This window comes from Aulonocara stuartgranti (assembly GCF_965226115.1).
Source record: "Aulonocara stuartgranti genome assembly, chromosome: 7".
In the NCBI taxonomy this organism is placed as follows: domain Eukaryota; kingdom Metazoa; phylum Chordata; class Actinopteri; order Cichliformes; family Cichlidae; genus Aulonocara; species Aulonocara stuartgranti.
Genome location: NC_138945.1, coordinates 20298808 through 20317070, shown reverse-complemented (window position 1 = coordinate 20317070; position 18263 = coordinate 20298808). Strand labels below are relative to the sequence as shown.

Genomic DNA, 18263 nt, shown 5'->3' with positions numbered 1-18263 from the left:
AAAATCGGATTTGATCAAAAAATCGGAATTGAGCATTAAGACCTGCAGTGTGAACGTAGCCTAAAACTAAAACAATTGCCGTGACTGTAATATCCTCTTGGCCTGGAGCTATTAAAAATAACTAATGCCATTTGGCACAGCTAAATGAAGGCTTTTATTATTACCAAACCGATCATGGTAATATGGTGCAAAATAAATCTTGCATTAAGGATTTACGAAGCATTTGCACATGTGAAAACCTGAAGAGCCAGCAGCATGTTTTCCTACCCAGCTGTTCAAAGTCCATCTCCAGGCCATTCCTGAAGAGGACATTTGATAGCCAGACCTCTGACACTTTCTCCTGGAGGGACAGCGGCGAGCCTTGCAGCATACCACCGAGGCAGCGGCCAACTGCCAGCGCTACAGACCTTTCCAGGTCCAACAGCCAGGCCCATCTGCACTCCTCCTCCTCCTGCGGCCCAATGCTTGTGTTTTCTTCACTTTTATCTATAAGAAATATCACTTGAGATTGTTAGATTGGTCTAGTGTAACAATGCAGCAAACAATGCTAAAGAAATAAATGTCCAGCATAAATCTAAGGGGCATTGAGCTTACCTGAGCAGGTTTTCTGATCTTTCACTCCTAGTTCTTGTTCCTCCAGCAAGACAGTCTCTGGCAGCAACCTGTTGAAGTCATTGAGCTGCTCCAGCAAGCCCAGTAGATGGCTCAGCAAAGGTTGAACTGTGCCCAGGGGCAGCAGGAGCAAGGAGTACATTACTTGGCACAGCAGGCTGCCAGACACTGAATTGTATAACACCACTGGGACAAGAGGTGAGAGGAGTAAAGGGATTAAACTAATTGAAGTGATGATAAATATAAACAATAAATATAGCAGCCAAGTAGAGATTAAAAATTACTTTTCAGATATATAAATGATTAGAAGGGAAGTGATTTTGTGTTTTTTGTAAATAAAAGAGCAGCAGAAAATCCCTTTTTAAGTGGTGTAGCTAGGTGAAAATAGCGCACACTTGCCAAACACTAAAGCCATTTTTCTTACCTTGCAGCTTTTTGATGATTTGTTTGTCTGGGGCAATCTCCTTTAACAATTTGGTTGATCTCCTGAGGGTCTCAGTAGCGCAGGGAAGCAGCAGGTACAGATGCTCACGAAGCAGTGCTACACTGCTGTCATCCTACAGAGCCAAAAATGCAAACTTAAATGCAACTGCAATACTAAGGTTTGGTATGCCAGCACATTGTACCCTGAAACATTTAGAAATGTGTCATTCGCTTTCTATTGAAGTGCTCATTTCTGATGAGGTACCACTCATTTTCCTTCACATTTGGCAGAGTTCCTTGTTTACCTCGGGGCTGGAACTGATGTAGCAATGAGCAAGCAGGTGTTTGTGAAGTCCAGAAAGCAGCTGGTGAAAGTGAGAAGGAGGATCCATTTGTCCCTGACTATCGCCAACAAGCTGCTTGTCGCTGTTTTTTTCCAGTTCCCCAAATTGCTGCTCCTGTATGAAGATAAAGACCAACAGAAAGCATTAGGAAGAACGGGAACAAAGGATCAGTGTGTGAGATAGCTAAATACAAAAATAGATGATTTGAAATGAAATGTAAACATAGAAAAATATATATATGAGTCGGGCGGCGGCCAGGAGCGGAGGTCCTGGCGGACCGATTCCTGGCTACAAAGACTGGCAATTGGGACATGGAATGTCACCTCTCTGGTGGGGAAGGAGCCTGAGCTAGTGTGTGAGGTTGAGAGGTACCGGCTAGATATAGTCGGGCTCACCTCAACGCATGGCCTGGGCTCTGGAACCAGTCTCCTGGAGAGGGGCTGGACTCTGTCTCAGTCTGGAGTTGCCCCCGTGAGATCTTCAACGCACACCTCTGGCAGAGCTTCAATAGCATTCCAAGAGAGACTGGGGACATTGAGTCCGAATGGACCATGTTTAGCACCTCCATTGCCGAAGCCGCTGCACTGAGCTGCGGCCGCAAGGTAGTTTGTGCCTGTCGTGGTGGTAATCCCCGAACCAAATTGTGGACACCAGAGGTGAGGGGAGCCACCAAGCTGAAGAAAGAGTCCTACCGGGCTTGGTTAGCCTGTGGGACTCCGGAGGCAGCTGATAGGTACCGACAGGCCAAGCGGTCCGCCCCGAGTTCCTGAAGGCTCTGGATGTTGTAGGGCTATCTGGGTTGACATGTCTCTGCAATGGTGCGTGGAGATCAGAGTATGGGAGTATGAGGTGACTGGCCCATTGCTACGGGCCATTCAGTCCTTATACAACCGTTGCAAGAGTTTGGTCTGCATAGCCGGCAATAAGTCGGACTTGTTCCTGGTGGGTGATGGGCTCCGCCAGGGCTGCCCTTTGTCACCGATTCTGTTCATAATTTTTATGGACAGAATTTCTAGGTGTGAAGTCGACTAGTCACGATTACGTCGACTATTAAAATCGTCAACGACTAATTTAATAGTCGGCGCGTCGTTTGAAGCTTTGTTAGATCCCAAAAGACGCAGGAATAAGTAGTAGGATTTAAGAGTGTAATAACGGACTGAAACAGAAGATGGCAGCACTGCATGTACAAGGATGCCAGCTGCCGTTAAACCCCGAAGAAGAAGAAGCTGTGTCCCAGAATTCATAGCGCAGCCCTGCTCAGTTTCCAACGGCAGCTACTTCGTTTTAATATTACTCTTATTATTCTTTCTGGGTCACAAAATAAATGTTTAACATATTTTCAGGTGAGAATGTAGCTGTGTAAACCTCAAATATCTGCTCAGTTTATCAGGACACCACATATTTTCAAAATCGCTCAGATGATTTCGGAGACGTCTGTTACCCACTAGCTCGATAGTTAGCCGGGGGCAAGGCTCACTGGAGCCCGTGAGAACACCGGACTCCCGGCAAATCGTTTTCAAACCCACCGCCGTCTTTCGCTACTCAGGTTAAACATATATAAGTCACTTAGATAACTTAAAAATGATATTATTTGGCTTTTTTTTTGTATTTTATTTGTTCCTGAGTAAATTGGTTTGGCTGAGATCAAAGTTATAGTTTTTACACAGCTGAATAAAAGTCAAGCAGACAACTGATTATCAGAAGTGTGAAATGCTCACAATATACTCCGGTGTCCTGTTATATTTTAGATAGCAAGGAGTTTATTAAACTTCACCGAAACAATCTGCAAATTTCATTAAAATTTAATAAACTATCATCTTGTCTTTATTTTTAGTTACCACAGACCTGAAACACTTAAAGCTGTAAGCTAATGATAGTTATATAAGAGCAGATGTTGCTGGTGCAATAAGCTGTATGCTGTAAGTCCAATGGATGCATGATCTGATTAGTCGACTAATTGCAAAAATAATCAGTGACTAGTCGACTATCAAAATAATCATTTGTGGCAGCCCTAGTGTGAAGCGGTGGGAATGAGAATCAGCACCTCCAAATCTGAGGCGATGGTCCTCAGCCGGAAAAGGGTGGAGTGCCTACTCCGAGTCAGGGATGAGACCCTGCCCCAAGTGGAGGAGTTTAAGTATCTCGGGGTCTTGTTCACAAGTGATGGGAGAAGGGAGCAGGAGATCGACAGACGGATTGGTGAAGAGAGAGCTGAGTATAAAAGCGAAGCTCTCAATCTACCGGTCGATCTACACCCCTACCCTCACCTATGGTCACGAGCTGTGGGTAGTGACCTAAAGAACGAGATCACGAATACAAGCGCCAGAAAATGGGGTTCCTCAGAAGGGTGGCTGGCGTCTCTTTTACAGATAGGGTGAGAAGTTTGGCCATTCGGAAGGGGCTTAGAGTAGAGCTGCTGCTCCTCCACATCGAAAGGAGCCAGTTGAGGTGGTTCGGGCATCTGACAAGGATGCCCCTGGGCGCCTCCTGGGCGAGGTTTTCCGGGCATGTCCCACCAGGAGGAGGCCCCGGGGCAGATCCAGGACACGCTGGAGAGATTATATCTGTCGGCTGGCCTGGGAACGTCTTGGTGTTCCCCCGGATAAGCTGGAGGAGGTGGCTGGGGAGAGGGAGGTCTGGGCTTCTCTGCTTGGGCTGCTGCCCCCTAAACCCAGCCCCGGAAAAGCGGAAGAAAATGGATGGATGGAACAGTCTGACTGAACAGTAAAAATGTGCACAATATTCAGAAAACCTGCTAAAACTTTAAACAAAACTACTTATCAAACCCCACTGACACACTATTGATTAAAGTCTTTATTTATTAAAACATCCATCCATAATCTGGGTCTACCCAGGGGTCTCTTCCTGATTGAGTGTGCCTGGAACACCTCCAAAGGGAGGCACCCAGGACTAATCCTAAACCTAAGATTCTTAAACCATCTGTGTCCTTTTGACATACAGGAGCAGGGGCAGTACTCCAAGATCTCTGTGGATGCTTCTTACAGTACCTTCCTCTCTATGGCTGAGCCCAGCCACCTTACAGAGGGCACTCATTTCAAACGCTTGTATTTGTGATCCTACTCTTTTGATCTTTACCCAGATTTCATGACCATAGGTGAGGGTTGGGATATAGGTGGCCTAGTAAATTCAAAGCTTTCAGCTATGCTCCCTTTACCTCAACAGTTCAGTACAAACATCCGTAACCGAGTTAAAAAACATAAATACAAAATTTAGGAAAACAAAATTTGACATGGGAAAGAAAAGTTCAAAATTAACCCTGAAAGCACTAATTCAACCTAAAGTGAAATCTTTCCCCATTTAACTCACAGACAAGTCACACACACACAAATGCCTCTATTTCCTACCGTGTAAAATCCTATGCTAAGCAGCAGGGTTCTCAGCAGCACCTCTGCTAAGTGCAGAGGGTCACAGGCGTCAACAGAGCTGGATGAAGAGGGTTGTCGGACTGACAAAGGAGTCACTGGAGGCCCCAGGGCTGTCACTTCTCCAAAATTGCTGTAACCTAGAAGAGAGGCTACGTGGCTCTGGTCCTGAAGGCTGCTGAGGACCATGTCTAACTGAAGACGCTTTAAAAGACACAGAGTGAAGAAGAACAGATGGTCTAGCTCTTCATAATTTAAATGTGAATTTATCAGAAACATTGCTGCAGAGAAGTCTTAACAATTTCACTATCACTTGTTTTCACAGCGTTCCAGCAGTCTTCAACACATTGCCAAGCAACACTCCAACTAAGCACATCAATTTAGCAGACACTGTTATCTGGCTCCAAATATCCATCCATTTGTTAGCTATCCAGTTCACTGTCATTACTAAAACCAGGAAAAACTAGCAGTGATGGATGAATTCTTATTTAAAACAGTTTAAATACACAAAATAAACAGTGGTTAAAAATTCAAAGCAGACTATTTCTAATGAGCTAAGACACAAATGTGGAAAATACACATCCTGTCACTGCAGCGCTGCTAAAACAGAACCTTCATACCTGTCCTTTGGAAAGAACATTCAAACTCTGAGGGCCCTGAGGAAGGAGTGAGAGGAGCAGCTCCGTTCTCTCCCGAAGTGGAGGCAACAGCAGGGCCGCACCAATAGACAGCGTGTTCAAAACTGCCTGAGGATTGATAGGAAGGGTAACAATCATCATCATCATCAAAATACATGAGATCAACAGTTAGTGCTTCTTTCAATAAATAAACAGGTTGGCCACATGTCTGATTACACAGAATGGAAGCTTGTAAAACTTTTTCTCCAATGAAGTTTATATACATGTATACTGGAATTTATATAGTGCCCTAACCACTGATGTCAATTTAACAGCCATATACAATCATCTGCAAACCTGCAATAACACATATAACACAGACACACAGAACAAGACAAAATATATAATAAGGTCCTTAATACCCCTTGAAGAGTTAGAAAAAAAATAATGGTAACAGAGTTTTCTCTCTATGTTTTAGGTCTTTACCTTACAATATAAAGCACTATGAATGGACTGTTGCTGTGATTTGGTGCTAGAGAAATAAAACTGAAATGAATTGTTTAGTAAAAGTACTTGACTGAATGGAAATATGTACCGGTGTGTTTCTTTTTTTAATGCAGGTTAACAAAAATAAAGTAAAATATATATAAGAACTGAATTACTTGAAAAAGGAACTGGTAAGAATATAAGCCTGGTCTTGGAGTGCAGCCCCTGCTCCTGGCACGGAATAAATATCCATGCCAAAATATTTCATGAAACGGACTTGTGGTTAAATTCAACCAGGAAGCTTGAAAATCTCAGATTAATAGGGTTCTTGGTGAGCTCCATAATGTTTTGGTTTAAAAACCAGCACCAGCACAACCCTACTGCTGTATTAAACCTGCTGTCACTGCTGTCAAAAATAGTCCGCTTACTTGTTGTATGGAGTCTGGCATGTCAGTGTCTATTAGCCTGAAGAGTAGGTTTCTCAGGGGCCTGCCCTGAGCACCCAGAACCATAGCACCAGTGCCTCCAGCGTGGGCCAGGGACAAGTGGATGGACAGCAGCTTCATGCACAGCAAAATAAAATGATGGTGGTCCCTGAGGCACAGAGAAATTCATATAATTTTAGTTTGAATGAAATTTCCTTGAGGTAGATGAGTATGTTTTTGCCAACTGAATGTAAATATCACACCTTTTACAAACGAAGGGAGCTGGTGGGGTGTCGTTACTAATTCCATCACAATAGCTTTCCAGGAAGTTGCGTAAATAAGTGAACGTACTCTCCTCCAAGTCCACACAGAAGGGCCTGTGCCACGCCACAAGCTGCCTGAAAGCAGAAGCACAAATATTTAATAACTAATATGAAACACGGTTCTGTTTAAAAGTGTTGGTTCTCCACCAATTTCTTTACATTCTGCTTCAAACTGTATTAAAATCATACGGGTGGACAGCACAGAGCAACAGAGGTACACTGTACTTTGGTTTAATGATTAGCTAAGGGATTACCTGTCAGTTGGAACTGCGGTCCAAGCCAGACTGTGAGAAGTGCCAGCTGTAATTTGCTGTATCGAAATGCCCTCTAAACCAAGCACTTTCTTGGGTTTGGAAATAGGTGTAGAAGTGTGACCCTGCCCACACTGGCCCATGGTGTTATTTCCCCATGCATACACTTCGTTCTCTGATGAAAAGAAAACCAGGTACGTTGCAGCTGGAGCATATTTCTTTTATTGTAAGTGTAATAATCATCTGTTAAGGGAATGTGAGCTGCTGATGATGTCTTACCGTGGGACAGGGCCAAACAGTGGCTGTCTCCACATGAGATATCAATAATCTTGGTGATGCTCAGGTCTTCTATCAACCGGGGCCTCAGAGCTGTTGTTTCAGAGGACCCGCATCCTAAACATGAGCCACAGCCCCACGCAAACACCTAAAGAAAGAAAATGTTTTGTTTTTAAATCTATGAATTACTGACGGATTCATCTACAGAATATTTGTCTGTAGTAATTATGTGGTAAACACTAATGAATTAATGGTCAGAACTACAACTTTATACTAAAGAAGTGCTAATAGAGAATGAAAGCAACATTTGTTAATAAGACTTTGGTGTATCCCTTTAAAATAAAAGCCTTCACCAAATAGTTTTTTTCTTTTTTGTCTACAAATTAGTTTTAGATCATGTGTTTTTTCAAAGACTTCACACACAATAGGTGGTTTAATTAATTAAAATCTAACCAAAAACACTTCATCTCACCTGTCCTGCAGAGGTTAGGGCCAGAGATGACTGGCTACCAGCACACACTTTCCTGATGATGAATCCATGCAGGGATTCTACGACCTTGGGCCGATACACACGATTGGTGTCTCCGTGACCCAGTTTACCTGCAAGGATGAGTCATATCTGAGCATGATAGGGCACAACATATACTGCTGTGGCACTGTCACACACATGAAATCTTGCTTTGAAAGTACTTAAATTACACTAACTGTGTTAAAATCGAACAGTATACCATCCACTCACCGTTATCCCCTCCTCCAAAGGACCACACAGTACGCCCATCCTGAGCCACAGCGATGGTGTGGGAGCTGCCACAGGCCACCTGCCCGACACCACTGATATCCTTCACTAGTGTGGGCATGTTCCGACTTTGGCTGTCACTTTGACCTGGACACAGGACATCAGAGGTTGTTGCTATGCTACCAGAGGAATGACATCACTTTGAAGTGGCTGAGACAAGATCAAGCAATTTGAAAAATAAGCTGTGTACCAAGTCTGCCAAAGTCCCCTTCGCCCCATGTATAAAGCTCTCCATCATTAGTCACAGCAGCACTGTGTCTGTAGCCAGCAGACACACAAACAACAACCTGTGTAAAAAATAAAATAAAATAAAAACAACAACAACAAAAAACACCACTATTTATTTATAATTATGCTAAAATCAATTGGCTTATAACATTTTACCAACATTTTTTTTCCCTACAAGCTGCCATTTCCTGCTTACTTTGCCCAGCAGCGGTCCTTGTATGATTTTGGGATACTTTTGTGTAGCACTGTTGCCATGGCCCAGTTTCCCATATTCTCCATCACCCCAGCTGAAGACCTGAAAGAAATATTTGACAATTTACACCTTATTAATCGGTTTAATTAAAATGCAGTGGTAGTGGAAGACAGTGAATTACAACAAGTATAAATCATCACCCACACATGCGGATGTTTGAGTGGGTGTGAAATGTGTGAAGTTTAAAATATTACCAAACTGGCCTTTGAAAAGCGGGAAAGCTCCATCACTTTTTCACAATGTTATCAGGTATACCTGTTCAACTGCTCATTAATGCATGTGTGATGCTATGGTGGTAATATGGACAATATTTCTGATAAATATTTCCAGCACCTTGCTGAATCTGTGCCATGAAGAGTTAAAGCAAGTTTCTAGACAAAAGTCCAACCTGGTACCAGAAAGATGTACCTAATAAAATCTCCAGTGAGTGTATACATATTATATGGCAGTTGTAGTGTCACAAATCCCGCATGCAAACCTTTAAAATATTTACTAATAGTCATTCTAACTTCTTACCTCTCCCTCGACAGTGATGGCCAAAGTGTGACCATCGGAGCCCTTGGAGGAGGACACTTTCTTAATGTTCCTGTGTGGTTCAAGTACAAGCTTCTTGGGCATAGACTGGTTGTTGGAGTCCCCCAAGCCCAGACGGCCATAGCTGCCCTTCCCACATGCTTTCACTGAGCCATCCGCAGACACAGAGAAGGTGCAGTACTGGCCTGCTTCAATCTAACAGAAGATTAAAGTGGACAGCATAGGAAATGTAAACTGGCACGCTAAGATAATTCTAATGATTTATTAATGTAGTTCTGGTGTGCTTTCAATTTTATAAACTCACAACAACACATTCAATACAGCACTCAAATCAAAGACCGCATTTTCACCTGTTTTATTTGGAATTTTTGGTTTGTTAGCACAGTTGGGATTTTTAACATCTGTAACCATTTTTTAAAAAGACAAAACCCACCTCAAGTGTGAGGCATGTGGAAAATCTATTAATACCACCACAAAATTAGAGATTATCAAGTGTAAAAACTTCAATAAATAATAGGAACATTAATCATTTCATTGAATTAGTTTAAGCCCTACCCTTGTGGCTTGTCATACCATTTGGGCATCACTGAAGCCCTGTGTCAGTTTTGGCAGCAGGATTTTCTCCAGTGTCCCCTCTGCCAGCTGATGGCTGCTGTTGCTGCCCCACACATACACCATGACTGTATTGCTCTCAGTGCCGGGAGCAGCTGCATCCGTGCTACACGAGCACAGGCAGTAGGACGCTAGGTTACAAATCTGTCGGCGTAGAGAGAAGCCTTTCAGGTCAGTTACTGTAAACGGCCATGAATTCTTAATAGTGTCGATATGCATGTCAATAAGACTTCACTCACCTCTTCAAATAAGCAGAGAGCTGCCTGGGAGAGTCGACAATGTCCATCTGCATCCTTCTTAAGCACCTGAGTATTGACGGGATCGCCACGAAAACCCTAGAAATAAATAGTTGTTGTTGATCCTTCAGCATAGTACGTTTTCACTTTGACCTGACATTCAGTGTATGTAAATGTTGCATGCAGATTTGGATTTATAACAAAATGAACTTGTATTTGCAGTCTGTTGTTTTCGGTACCAAATATTTCAAAACCTGATGTATCAGAAGGAAAAACATTTCTCTCCTTAAGAACAGCGACATGCCACAGCATGATCAAACAGAGACAGAAGACAAGCAGGCAACAACATAGCTCTTTGTAGGCACACTAGTGAGTGGAGAAAGCAGCAGGCTGTATTCAACTTGTATTTGTCTCACTAGAAACAAATGAGCAATCTTCATCTTTTACACTCACCAGCCACTTTGTTAGATAAGGCCAATTAAATGTAATTCAGCCTAGCTGCACCAGCTATGACTCCAATACTTAGACTGAATTTGACCACCTCTACGTGATAAATAATGTGCAATATAATGAAGTCATTGGCAACGGCCATCTCTGGTTGCCATTTGTACAGAAATATTACAAAGCTGATTAACCTGCTAAAGGATGACTCAATGTGCATATCTATAGAGGACAGCAAGGCTGACTCAATCCTAAGCCTTATCTGCACATTAACCCATCTACAAGCTTCAATGACACACTTCATTTCTGAAAAGGACAGCCTACAGAAGCATGAACGTGAAAAGCCATTTTCCTACTTTAGAGACAATGGGGCTTTTATCAGTATGTTCATGAAAGGCTGTGAAAGTTACCAAAAATAAACGCATGAAGCAACCGTGGCTCTGATTCAAATCACTCTGAAAGTGGAACAGAGCCACAGCATGTGAACTGATTGTACTTAAACTTCTGTAAACTAATATGTCCAATATATCACATGATTGCAGGACAAATCTATCTCAGGCAATTAAAGAAATACCATCAGTGACCGAGTGTAACATTAAAAAAGTACGATTACTCCAAAGACTGATATGAAAACAAGTCGCATACCGAATATTGCCTCATTTGGAGAAGAGTTTGATGGATGACATCAAAGCCCACACCGGCTGACTGCTGGGAGCTCAGTGAGGAGGAGGAGGAGGAGGAAGAGGAAGACAGTGTAGGGGTGGAAGAGGACATGGAAGCAGCCAAGGCTACCTCCACCCACTCTAGCAGAAACTTCAGGGAGCCTCTCTGCATGGCCAGGCCGAGCAGCAGCTCCAGCGCCAGCCTCCGACCAATCGGGTCTGCGCCACCGTTCCCGCTGCTGACCGATGTCTTCTTCAGGAAGTCAGCCACCTGTGCCAGACAGTCCAGACCCACTGACGGGATTTTATTCTCATTAGCCAGAGAGAGTGGTGGCAGCGAAGTCAGGACAGAGGACGCTGTGTTGAGCACATCGTTGCAAAGCACAGACTCTGGATGAATAGAAGCTGCGTATCTCCAGTTCTGCTGCAGTAGCGAGAAGAGCAGACTCAAGCCAGTCCTGACACCCATTTCTATTAGAACATCTGTACCCGACTTGATTTTGGATGCTCCCCCTGGTAGGAAAGGCTCTGAGGCCGGCTCAATTTGCCCACATTCAGTTCCGCTGTCTTTGGAGTGGGAGGGCAGCTGCACACGGAATTTGTCATGGTATTTGCTGTGAAGTGCATAGTAGATCCTCTGTAGAACTACCAGCCTGTGGTGGAGATCCACGGTGTAGGAGGTTTGCGTCAGCACGCGGTGAGCCAGCCATCGCTGGCTACGAAGCAGGGAGGACAGGTACTCTTCCTTCTCCGCAGATGCACTGGACTCACATTCGAAGTCCGGAAGGCGTGGGCCTGCGAGTTCTTGAACAGGTTGGGCGAGGGTCACCACTTCCTTGTTGTGAAGGAGCTTATCGTAGAGCGCGGCAGCACCATGCCTCCTGGCTGTCTGCAGGCTGTCCTCTGCCGCCCAGGAGCTATTGAAGTGCTCCTGCCACTTCAGCAACACATGGGTCTGACAAGGCACCATGTCTGAGCATTATCTATACTCTGATGTATACCTAAAAAAAAAAAACATATCAAAAGAGAGGATGAGGCTTAAAGAAAGTCTAATATAGAAAATTCACACATATCCACTCCAGTACAGATTAACACAAAGAATTGCACATCTCTCTTCATCACAAATTTACAGGCAACATTTGCTGCAGAAAGCCAGTGTTCTGATGCGTTTTCCTGCCAAGTGCATTCAGTGTGAAGGTGTCGGGTTTCTCCTTAGCGTCGGCACTTGTCCAACATACACTACATCCAGGATATTGCCATAGGCCCGGTGGGTATCACTGAAATAGGTCAGCGCACCCTATGATGGCAGCTAACTAGCACACCCACACTAATGAGGAGGGTGTGTTTGTCTTACAAGTTATTACGCCACAAAGCACAAAGGGATGCAATACAAAATAGCACATGTCAAATTTAAATTCATAATTCATTCATTTAAAGTTGGTTCCCTAACCCCACATCCTCACCTAGTGATCTGCTGCATTTTTGTTGGCTTTCCAACCAAAATAAGAGCGTGTCTGTTTCTGTCGCCTGGAAATGATGCATCTCCAGCCAAGCAGCTTTCCAGCTAGTGGGGAAAATAATGATTTTACTCATAATATTTTGCAGATAATCAGACACCAGCTGGTTAACTGCATCCACCCCCTTGAAAGTCATTACATTCATAACAGAAGCTAAGCCACAACAGTCCTTGTAACGGTCACAATACGAAGGTCATATTCATAGCACTAGTAGGCATGACATTCCCCTGAAACACTGCTTATGCATACTCATCTTAAATATTCTAAAGCAGGTTAACCAGTAGACCTGATACCCACTCGTACATTTACTGTATTATTTTTTAATCATTTTAAACATACATGAACTAATACTTCTAGTTAATGGTGAACAAAACAGTGATATTAGCCATCTTGATTACCATTATGTTGATTATCGGATGACCCTACAGGTTCTAACTGTACCAAACTAACGGTTGCTCAACATGTGAGCCCACAAATTTATCCATAGTCCTGTCACAGACTCTCATTTCTCTTGCTGTCCCTGAGGCCCATGGGGCTATATAGTTTCCACTTTGGCCAAAAATAACAGCAGGCATTGATATAGTAGTGAGCTCCATGGTCAGACGACAACAAGAAACTGCCAGCAGTGTAAGACGCAACCATCACACACTGCAGACCGTCTGGTATTTAAGGATATCAACATTCAGGACACGTTGTGAATTTAGTTCTCTGTTCTCATTTCAAGCAGCTCATTTCAGACTTCAGTCAGCAAATGTCAATCTACATTATCTAGAGTATCTAGAGTATACACACAAAACACTTCTTCCATTCCTGATTGTTTAGAACAGATACTAGTTTGGGCCAAAGGTCCCAACTGGTTAAAATGAAAACAAAGGCTCAATAAACCTACATAGTTTGTTGGTTTTGTTTTTTCTGATTTTTTCTGCATTAAATGCAATGAATTTAAGTATATAGAAATGTGCTATACAAATAAAATTGCCACTGCCATAGGTGGGATCAAGCAATTGGGGGGGGGGGGGGCAGCAGTATATCAGTAACTCCCATGCATGGCAGTGATATTTTCCAAAAAAAACCAAAATCTTTGGACCAGGATGATAAAAATCTGACAATTTCAATTTCACTAAATGTGTTTTCTATGGAACAAACAAATGCTTTTCACATAAAACAATACAACTTTCCCGACACAAAAATCTTTTTTAATGTAATCTGTACATTTTTCTTAATTATTATTATTATTATTTTATTCTTTAATTTTTACTTTAAGACTACATTTTTGTGCACGGTAGCTGAGCATAAATCCACAAGAAAATAATCAAGACTTTAAACGCAACCTCCTTCATACTGACTGCTGGATGAGGTGAGCTGACACTAGGACGCCCTTTCGGCACGATGGGGTTTGGAAGTTTTCGAGAATGAGCTGGAGGAAGTTGCCGACCCAATTAAGGAACGTTTGGGCTGCTGTTGCCAGGACAACCCCATCACTAAAAGCATAATGAATACTTGAATGACAGTTAACCAAAACCAGGACTGGATAACAAAGAGAATTTGTTCACCATAATACAAGCTACCGGTTAAAAATACATTAAATTTATTAACAACAACAACAACAACAATAATAATAATAATAATAATAATAATGATGATGATGATGATGATGATGAAGAATACAATTTAATAATAATAATTCTAGCATAAATGACTTGGGCACCCACGCTTATGACAACCCGGTAGGACATTTAGTATTTAAATTAACAGCATGACACAGTCCTGGCTTCTCACTTTAAAGCTTATATCAACATTTAGTACCGTTACTGCTACGTGGCTCTCTGGTTTATTGTTACATAGTAGCTACCGACCTGCACCAATAAAAACACCGACAAACGTGAAGCGCAGATTCCGCCGTGTCATTCACAAACACCGGTAACATTATTCTGCGTCTGCGGTGACAGCTGAGCTAACGCTGGCTGCAGTGCAGTTGCTAGTCTGCTCCATGGCTGTCAAAACCCGACCAAGCCCCTCCACTTGGTGCCTGTCAGCTCCCGGTAAAATAAACCCCCGCGTGGGTCGCTAACGTCGTAAAGGTAATTTTAAAATGAAAAGACATATAAGACACATTGACAGTAAAAACACCGCCAGTGAATGTTTTGCGTTACCTGCTGTGTCCCAGTGAGGTCTCCCTTGGACGCAAATATCATCATCACCCTTCTCCTCGCTCCCCCTCTTCTTCTTCGGACGACTTTTAATCCCCGATGGCAGTCGGTGTTTGGTCGACGCGTTACCGCCACCGTGTGTCTCGGAGCGAAGCTCGTTAACGTCACTAACACCTTTGAGTTTTTGTTAAAAAAATCAAATAAAAAAATCTGCATGGCCAGAGAAAAAGTCAAAGTGAATAAACTGTAGCCACATTGAATTCCCTAAACCACAGTTGTAGAAAAAATGATTATACCCCATTAAACCGCTCTTAAAAAAATCTTATTATAAATTATAGAAGTTTTATAAAGATACAATACTGACGGGAAATATGCACTTAATAGTATTAATTAGGCAAAATGAAAATTAACAAGAAACACAGACGAATGATCCTCTGAAACTTTGTTGCATTATGGGAAATGTAGGATCTGTATAGACCCTGGGGCTAGGAACCAGGTTAATTCCTTCTCACGTTTCATTTCTGTTCTCCTGAGTCGCTTATGTCTAGTATCTTGTAATGATTGCTACTCTTGATGTCCAATAATAGTATTTTTCCAGCCTTACTTTTTAGGTTAAACGAAAATAGAAACGTAAGGAGCTCTTTTTAACTTAAAAAAATAACAACGGAGCAAAGATTTGTCATCAGAATCGTTTCAATTTCCCCTTTTCTTACTATAAAACTCAACAATATTAATGCAGTAAATTTAACAAGGAGCTAAACATTATAGTAAATGTATATGAATTTATTTTTGAAAGCATTTCCTCTGTGATTTCAGGTGCACATAAAATTCATTGCAATCTGAATTCAAGGAACTAATTTGCGTGTGTTGTGGGGGCTAAAAAGACGTATCTCCAATTGTGTAACATGTTAACGAATGAGAGTTCTCACACAGCTACAGGCCCAGTAACTAGCACAAAACTAAAGTTGAATCAGTGGTGACAAACCTAATGCAATCGGACCTCTGGGGGTTCCCACTCAGACAAAAACAAACCAAACTAAACTTGTGACATCAGTTCACACGAATTTCAATTCCTGGATGGCGGTCCAGAGTTAATCCCACTTCCAAGCCGGATTTCTAAAAAAAGGGACTGACAAAACTGACTGACAAAAAAGGGGGGGACAACAACACCGGAATGAGGAAATTGACGAGAGCAAGCCATGTGCAAAACAAAGTTGTTCATTGCAGATAACCATGCAACCTGATGAACCACAGGTCACTCCGCTTAAGTCTCGCAGGGGTGCTCAGCTTCTCTAGTCTCACCAGGACACTCATCCAAAAGACAGCATCACCCCTTTCAAGCTTTCTGCTCATTCCGCTTCTTCCCGTGCAGTGATGTTTTTTCTGCTTATCACAGTGTCGTGTTCACTCGTGGTGCATGATGCTGAGGCATGGAGCGCCAGTGTGAAGTACGCGGTGAACTGCCCCGACAGATGCACGGCGGAGCGGTGTGGCGGGACGCAGCGGTGCTCTCGGACGGTCCTGGATGACTGCGGCTGTTGCCAGGTCTGTGCAGCCGGCAGAGGGGAGCACTGCTACCGCACAGTGTCGGGGATGCACGGAGTGAAGTGCGGACCGGGATTATTCTGCGAGTTCTACAAGGATGAAGACGACTATGGAGACGAATATGGAATTTGCAAAGGTATTTTCTCATTAAATAACCTTACAAAATCTGGGAGCTGTTTGTGCATGCTGCAGTTTGGTAACACTGATGTTACTGCACCAAACCCAGTATCCATTTATGTTATTACAGCCTTTACCCAAGGTTTTAGAAATTCTCCCAAATAACGGCACACATCTGTGAGCATGTGCAGATGCGGACATCCTTGCTGAATATTTAACTTGATGATCATACCTTGTATAATCTGAGACTTGCAGTTTATGATGTAGCAATATCCACTAAATAATAAATGTTTTCTTTCTTTACAGACTGTCTCTATGGAACCTATGGGGTTGAGTGCCGTAAGACCTGCAACTGCAAGGGAGGCATATGTGACAGAGAAACCGGAGCTTGTCTCACCCTCACCTTCTTTGCCAAAATCGCCCGCAAGCTTAAGAATGAACCACAAGCAGGTAAAGGAGAAATATTATTTTCATTTAAAGTTGAAGGTTTGAAGCCTTTGTGTAATTAGTAATAACTTCTCTATGGGCTAGTAGAAGCTGAATGTCTTGCCAAGTGGACTAAATTAAAATTCTGAATATGATGTATCATTTGCATGAACTGAAAGGCTAATGGTCTCCTTTACTTGTATTCTCAGGGACTGAGGTGGGCTCGGGAGAAGTGAACGCTGTGCAGAACACAGATCAGAACACAAACAGATCCACTGCTCCAAAGCGGCTCAACCCTCGCTGACAAGTGCTGACAAGACTGAATCTATTCAGTGTAAATGTAGCATTAACTTATAAATTAACTGAAAGATATATTTTATTAGAATACGCCAGATAACAAATTTAAAAAAAAAAGAAAGAAAGAAAGAAAAAAACACTTTGTTACAGCTTTTGGAGTTTTTAGTTGGTTTGCTTGGTTTTTGTTTGACACCATTATCTTTTCTAATGAAATATGCAGACTATGTTATTCTTTCCAGATCTTTCTTTGTTCCTCAATAAATTAATGAAAATGACCCTGCAGTCTCTTCCCATTAGCTTCAGTGTCACTTAGAGTGCCTTTGTTTGTCAAAGTTGACCTGTACAATGATCCAAAATGGGCATTATCATATACAACACTGGGTGTGGTAGAGAATGCATTTGCAATTAAACCAAAGTTGTCACTTAAGGTTATCATTTAATTGCCTAATTTAGCAATACATATTTTGCCTTGGTTGTTAAATCGAGCCAGACATGAAACACTGAGTGGGTATGTTGTAAAAGCATTAATTATTGCATGGTAATTAACATATTGTGCAGTTGTAGATTAAACTAATTAAATATAAAGGACAAATAAGCCCATAAATAAGTGGAATCCATTCATGTTGTTAACTGTAAGTACATTGTGCAAGGCGACAGAGTTGTTTGGACACAGCAGATTAATCACTGTAAGCCAGGAGCCTCTCCAGGCTTTGCTTGGCTGTGTGCTTTATCGCCACATTACTGCAGCAGGGAGCTCTGCCATTTCTTCATATACCTCTGGGTTTTTCTCTTTTTGCAGTAGGCTGGGTTCCACCAGAAAAAAAAAACTCCACAAACCAAGACATCATTTTTTTTAATCTCAGATGAGCATTCTCCTTATTCCCAGAGTATGTTTGTGTGTAGAAAATTTACTGTCCAGATATGGTTGTAAATTTGGACCAAAGTGTCACGCATATAGAAACCTTGGCATTTATTTAAGGGAGGGAAAGGGGTCTTGCAAAACTATCAAGAAGTCTGATGAGAAGTGCATATTTTGAGCAGAAGTAATTCCTGCCAGTGTGGTTTCCCATGATGATGTGACATGATGTATCCAAACACAGGAGCAAAAATGGATTTTATTGCTGAGACTTTTTACAGACATCTTTGACTTCACATTTTTTGGGTGCCCTAGTTTCTTAGCTCTCAAAAATGGGAAAATATGCTTTTTTCCCATGCAGAACACAACTCTCAATCAGTGAAAAACGTTTTAATCCAAAAACGCAAAAGAAAAACTGGAGGAGGAAAGAGAGAGGATTCAAAGAAGGAAGGT

The 18263-nt window shown here is 42.4% G+C and overlaps 2 protein-coding genes across 8 annotated transcripts in view; one reads left to right on the top strand and one right to left on the bottom strand.

Annotated features, from left to right (window-relative positions):
• Window positions 1-14665, bottom strand: part of LOC309711016 (putative E3 ubiquitin-protein ligase HERC1) — a 43282-nt gene extending 28617 nt beyond the window's left edge. For 5 of the 7 annotated variants that reach the window (XM_082540970.1, XM_082540974.1, XM_082540975.1 and 2 more), the window contains exons 1-19: window positions 14573-14665; window positions 10886-11903; window positions 9803-9898; window positions 9525-9707; window positions 8934-9146; window positions 8361-8459; window positions 8127-8223; window positions 7880-8023; window positions 7613-7740; window positions 7144-7288; window positions 6868-7039; window positions 6554-6688; window positions 6294-6459; window positions 5383-5508; window positions 4745-4966; window positions 1341-1493; window positions 1037-1169; window positions 595-798; window positions 268-486 (exon numbers count right to left, since the gene is read on the bottom strand). In XM_082540970.1, the coding sequence (XP_082397096.1) occupies window positions 268-486; window positions 595-798; window positions 1037-1169; window positions 1341-1493; window positions 4745-4966; window positions 5383-5508; window positions 6294-6459; window positions 6554-6688; window positions 6868-7039; window positions 7144-7288; window positions 7613-7740; window positions 7880-8023; window positions 8127-8223; window positions 8361-8459; window positions 8934-9146; window positions 9525-9707; window positions 9803-9898; window positions 10886-11872 (3622 nt within the window). In that variant the 5' untranslated portion in view covers window positions 11873-11903; window positions 14573-14665. Of the gene's footprint in view, window positions 1-267; window positions 487-594; window positions 799-1036; window positions 1170-1340; window positions 1494-4744; window positions 4967-5382; window positions 5509-6293; window positions 6460-6553; window positions 6689-6867; window positions 7040-7143; window positions 7289-7612; window positions 7741-7879; window positions 8024-8126; window positions 8224-8360; window positions 8460-8933; window positions 9147-9524; window positions 9708-9802; window positions 9899-10885; window positions 11904-12365; window positions 12467-14275; window positions 14423-14572 lie in introns of those variants that run through there. The other 2 variants (XM_082540971.1, XM_082540972.1) reach the window with 2 other exon arrangements.
• Window positions 14666-15633: 968 nt separating this feature from the next.
• On the top strand, window positions 15634-17240 carry esm1 (endothelial cell-specific molecule 1). Its single transcript, XM_082540977.1, has 3 exons — window positions 15634-16250; window positions 16538-16681; window positions 16867-17240. The coding sequence occupies exons 1-3, from the start codon at window positions 15944-15946 to the stop codon at window positions 16959-16961; spliced, it is 546 nt and encodes a 181-aa protein (XP_082397103.1). The 5' UTR covers window positions 15634-15943; the 3' UTR covers window positions 16962-17240.
• The last annotated feature ends 1023 nt before the right edge of the window (window positions 17241-18263 follow it).

Bases quoted from the DNA above. Each gene is read 5' to 3' on its own strand.
- esm1 (XM_082540977.1), top strand. From the start codon at position 15,944: ATGTTTTTTCTGCTTATCACAGTGTCGTGTTCACTCGTGGTGCATGAT. The intron at 16,251-16,537 runs GTATTTTCTCAT...CTTTCTTTACAG, and splicing joins CGAATATGGAATTTGCAAAG to ACTGTCTCTATGGAACCTAT. The intron at 16,682-16,866 runs GTAAAGGAGAAA...TTGTATTCTCAG, and splicing joins TAAGAATGAACCACAAGCAG to GGACTGAGGTGGGCTCGGGA.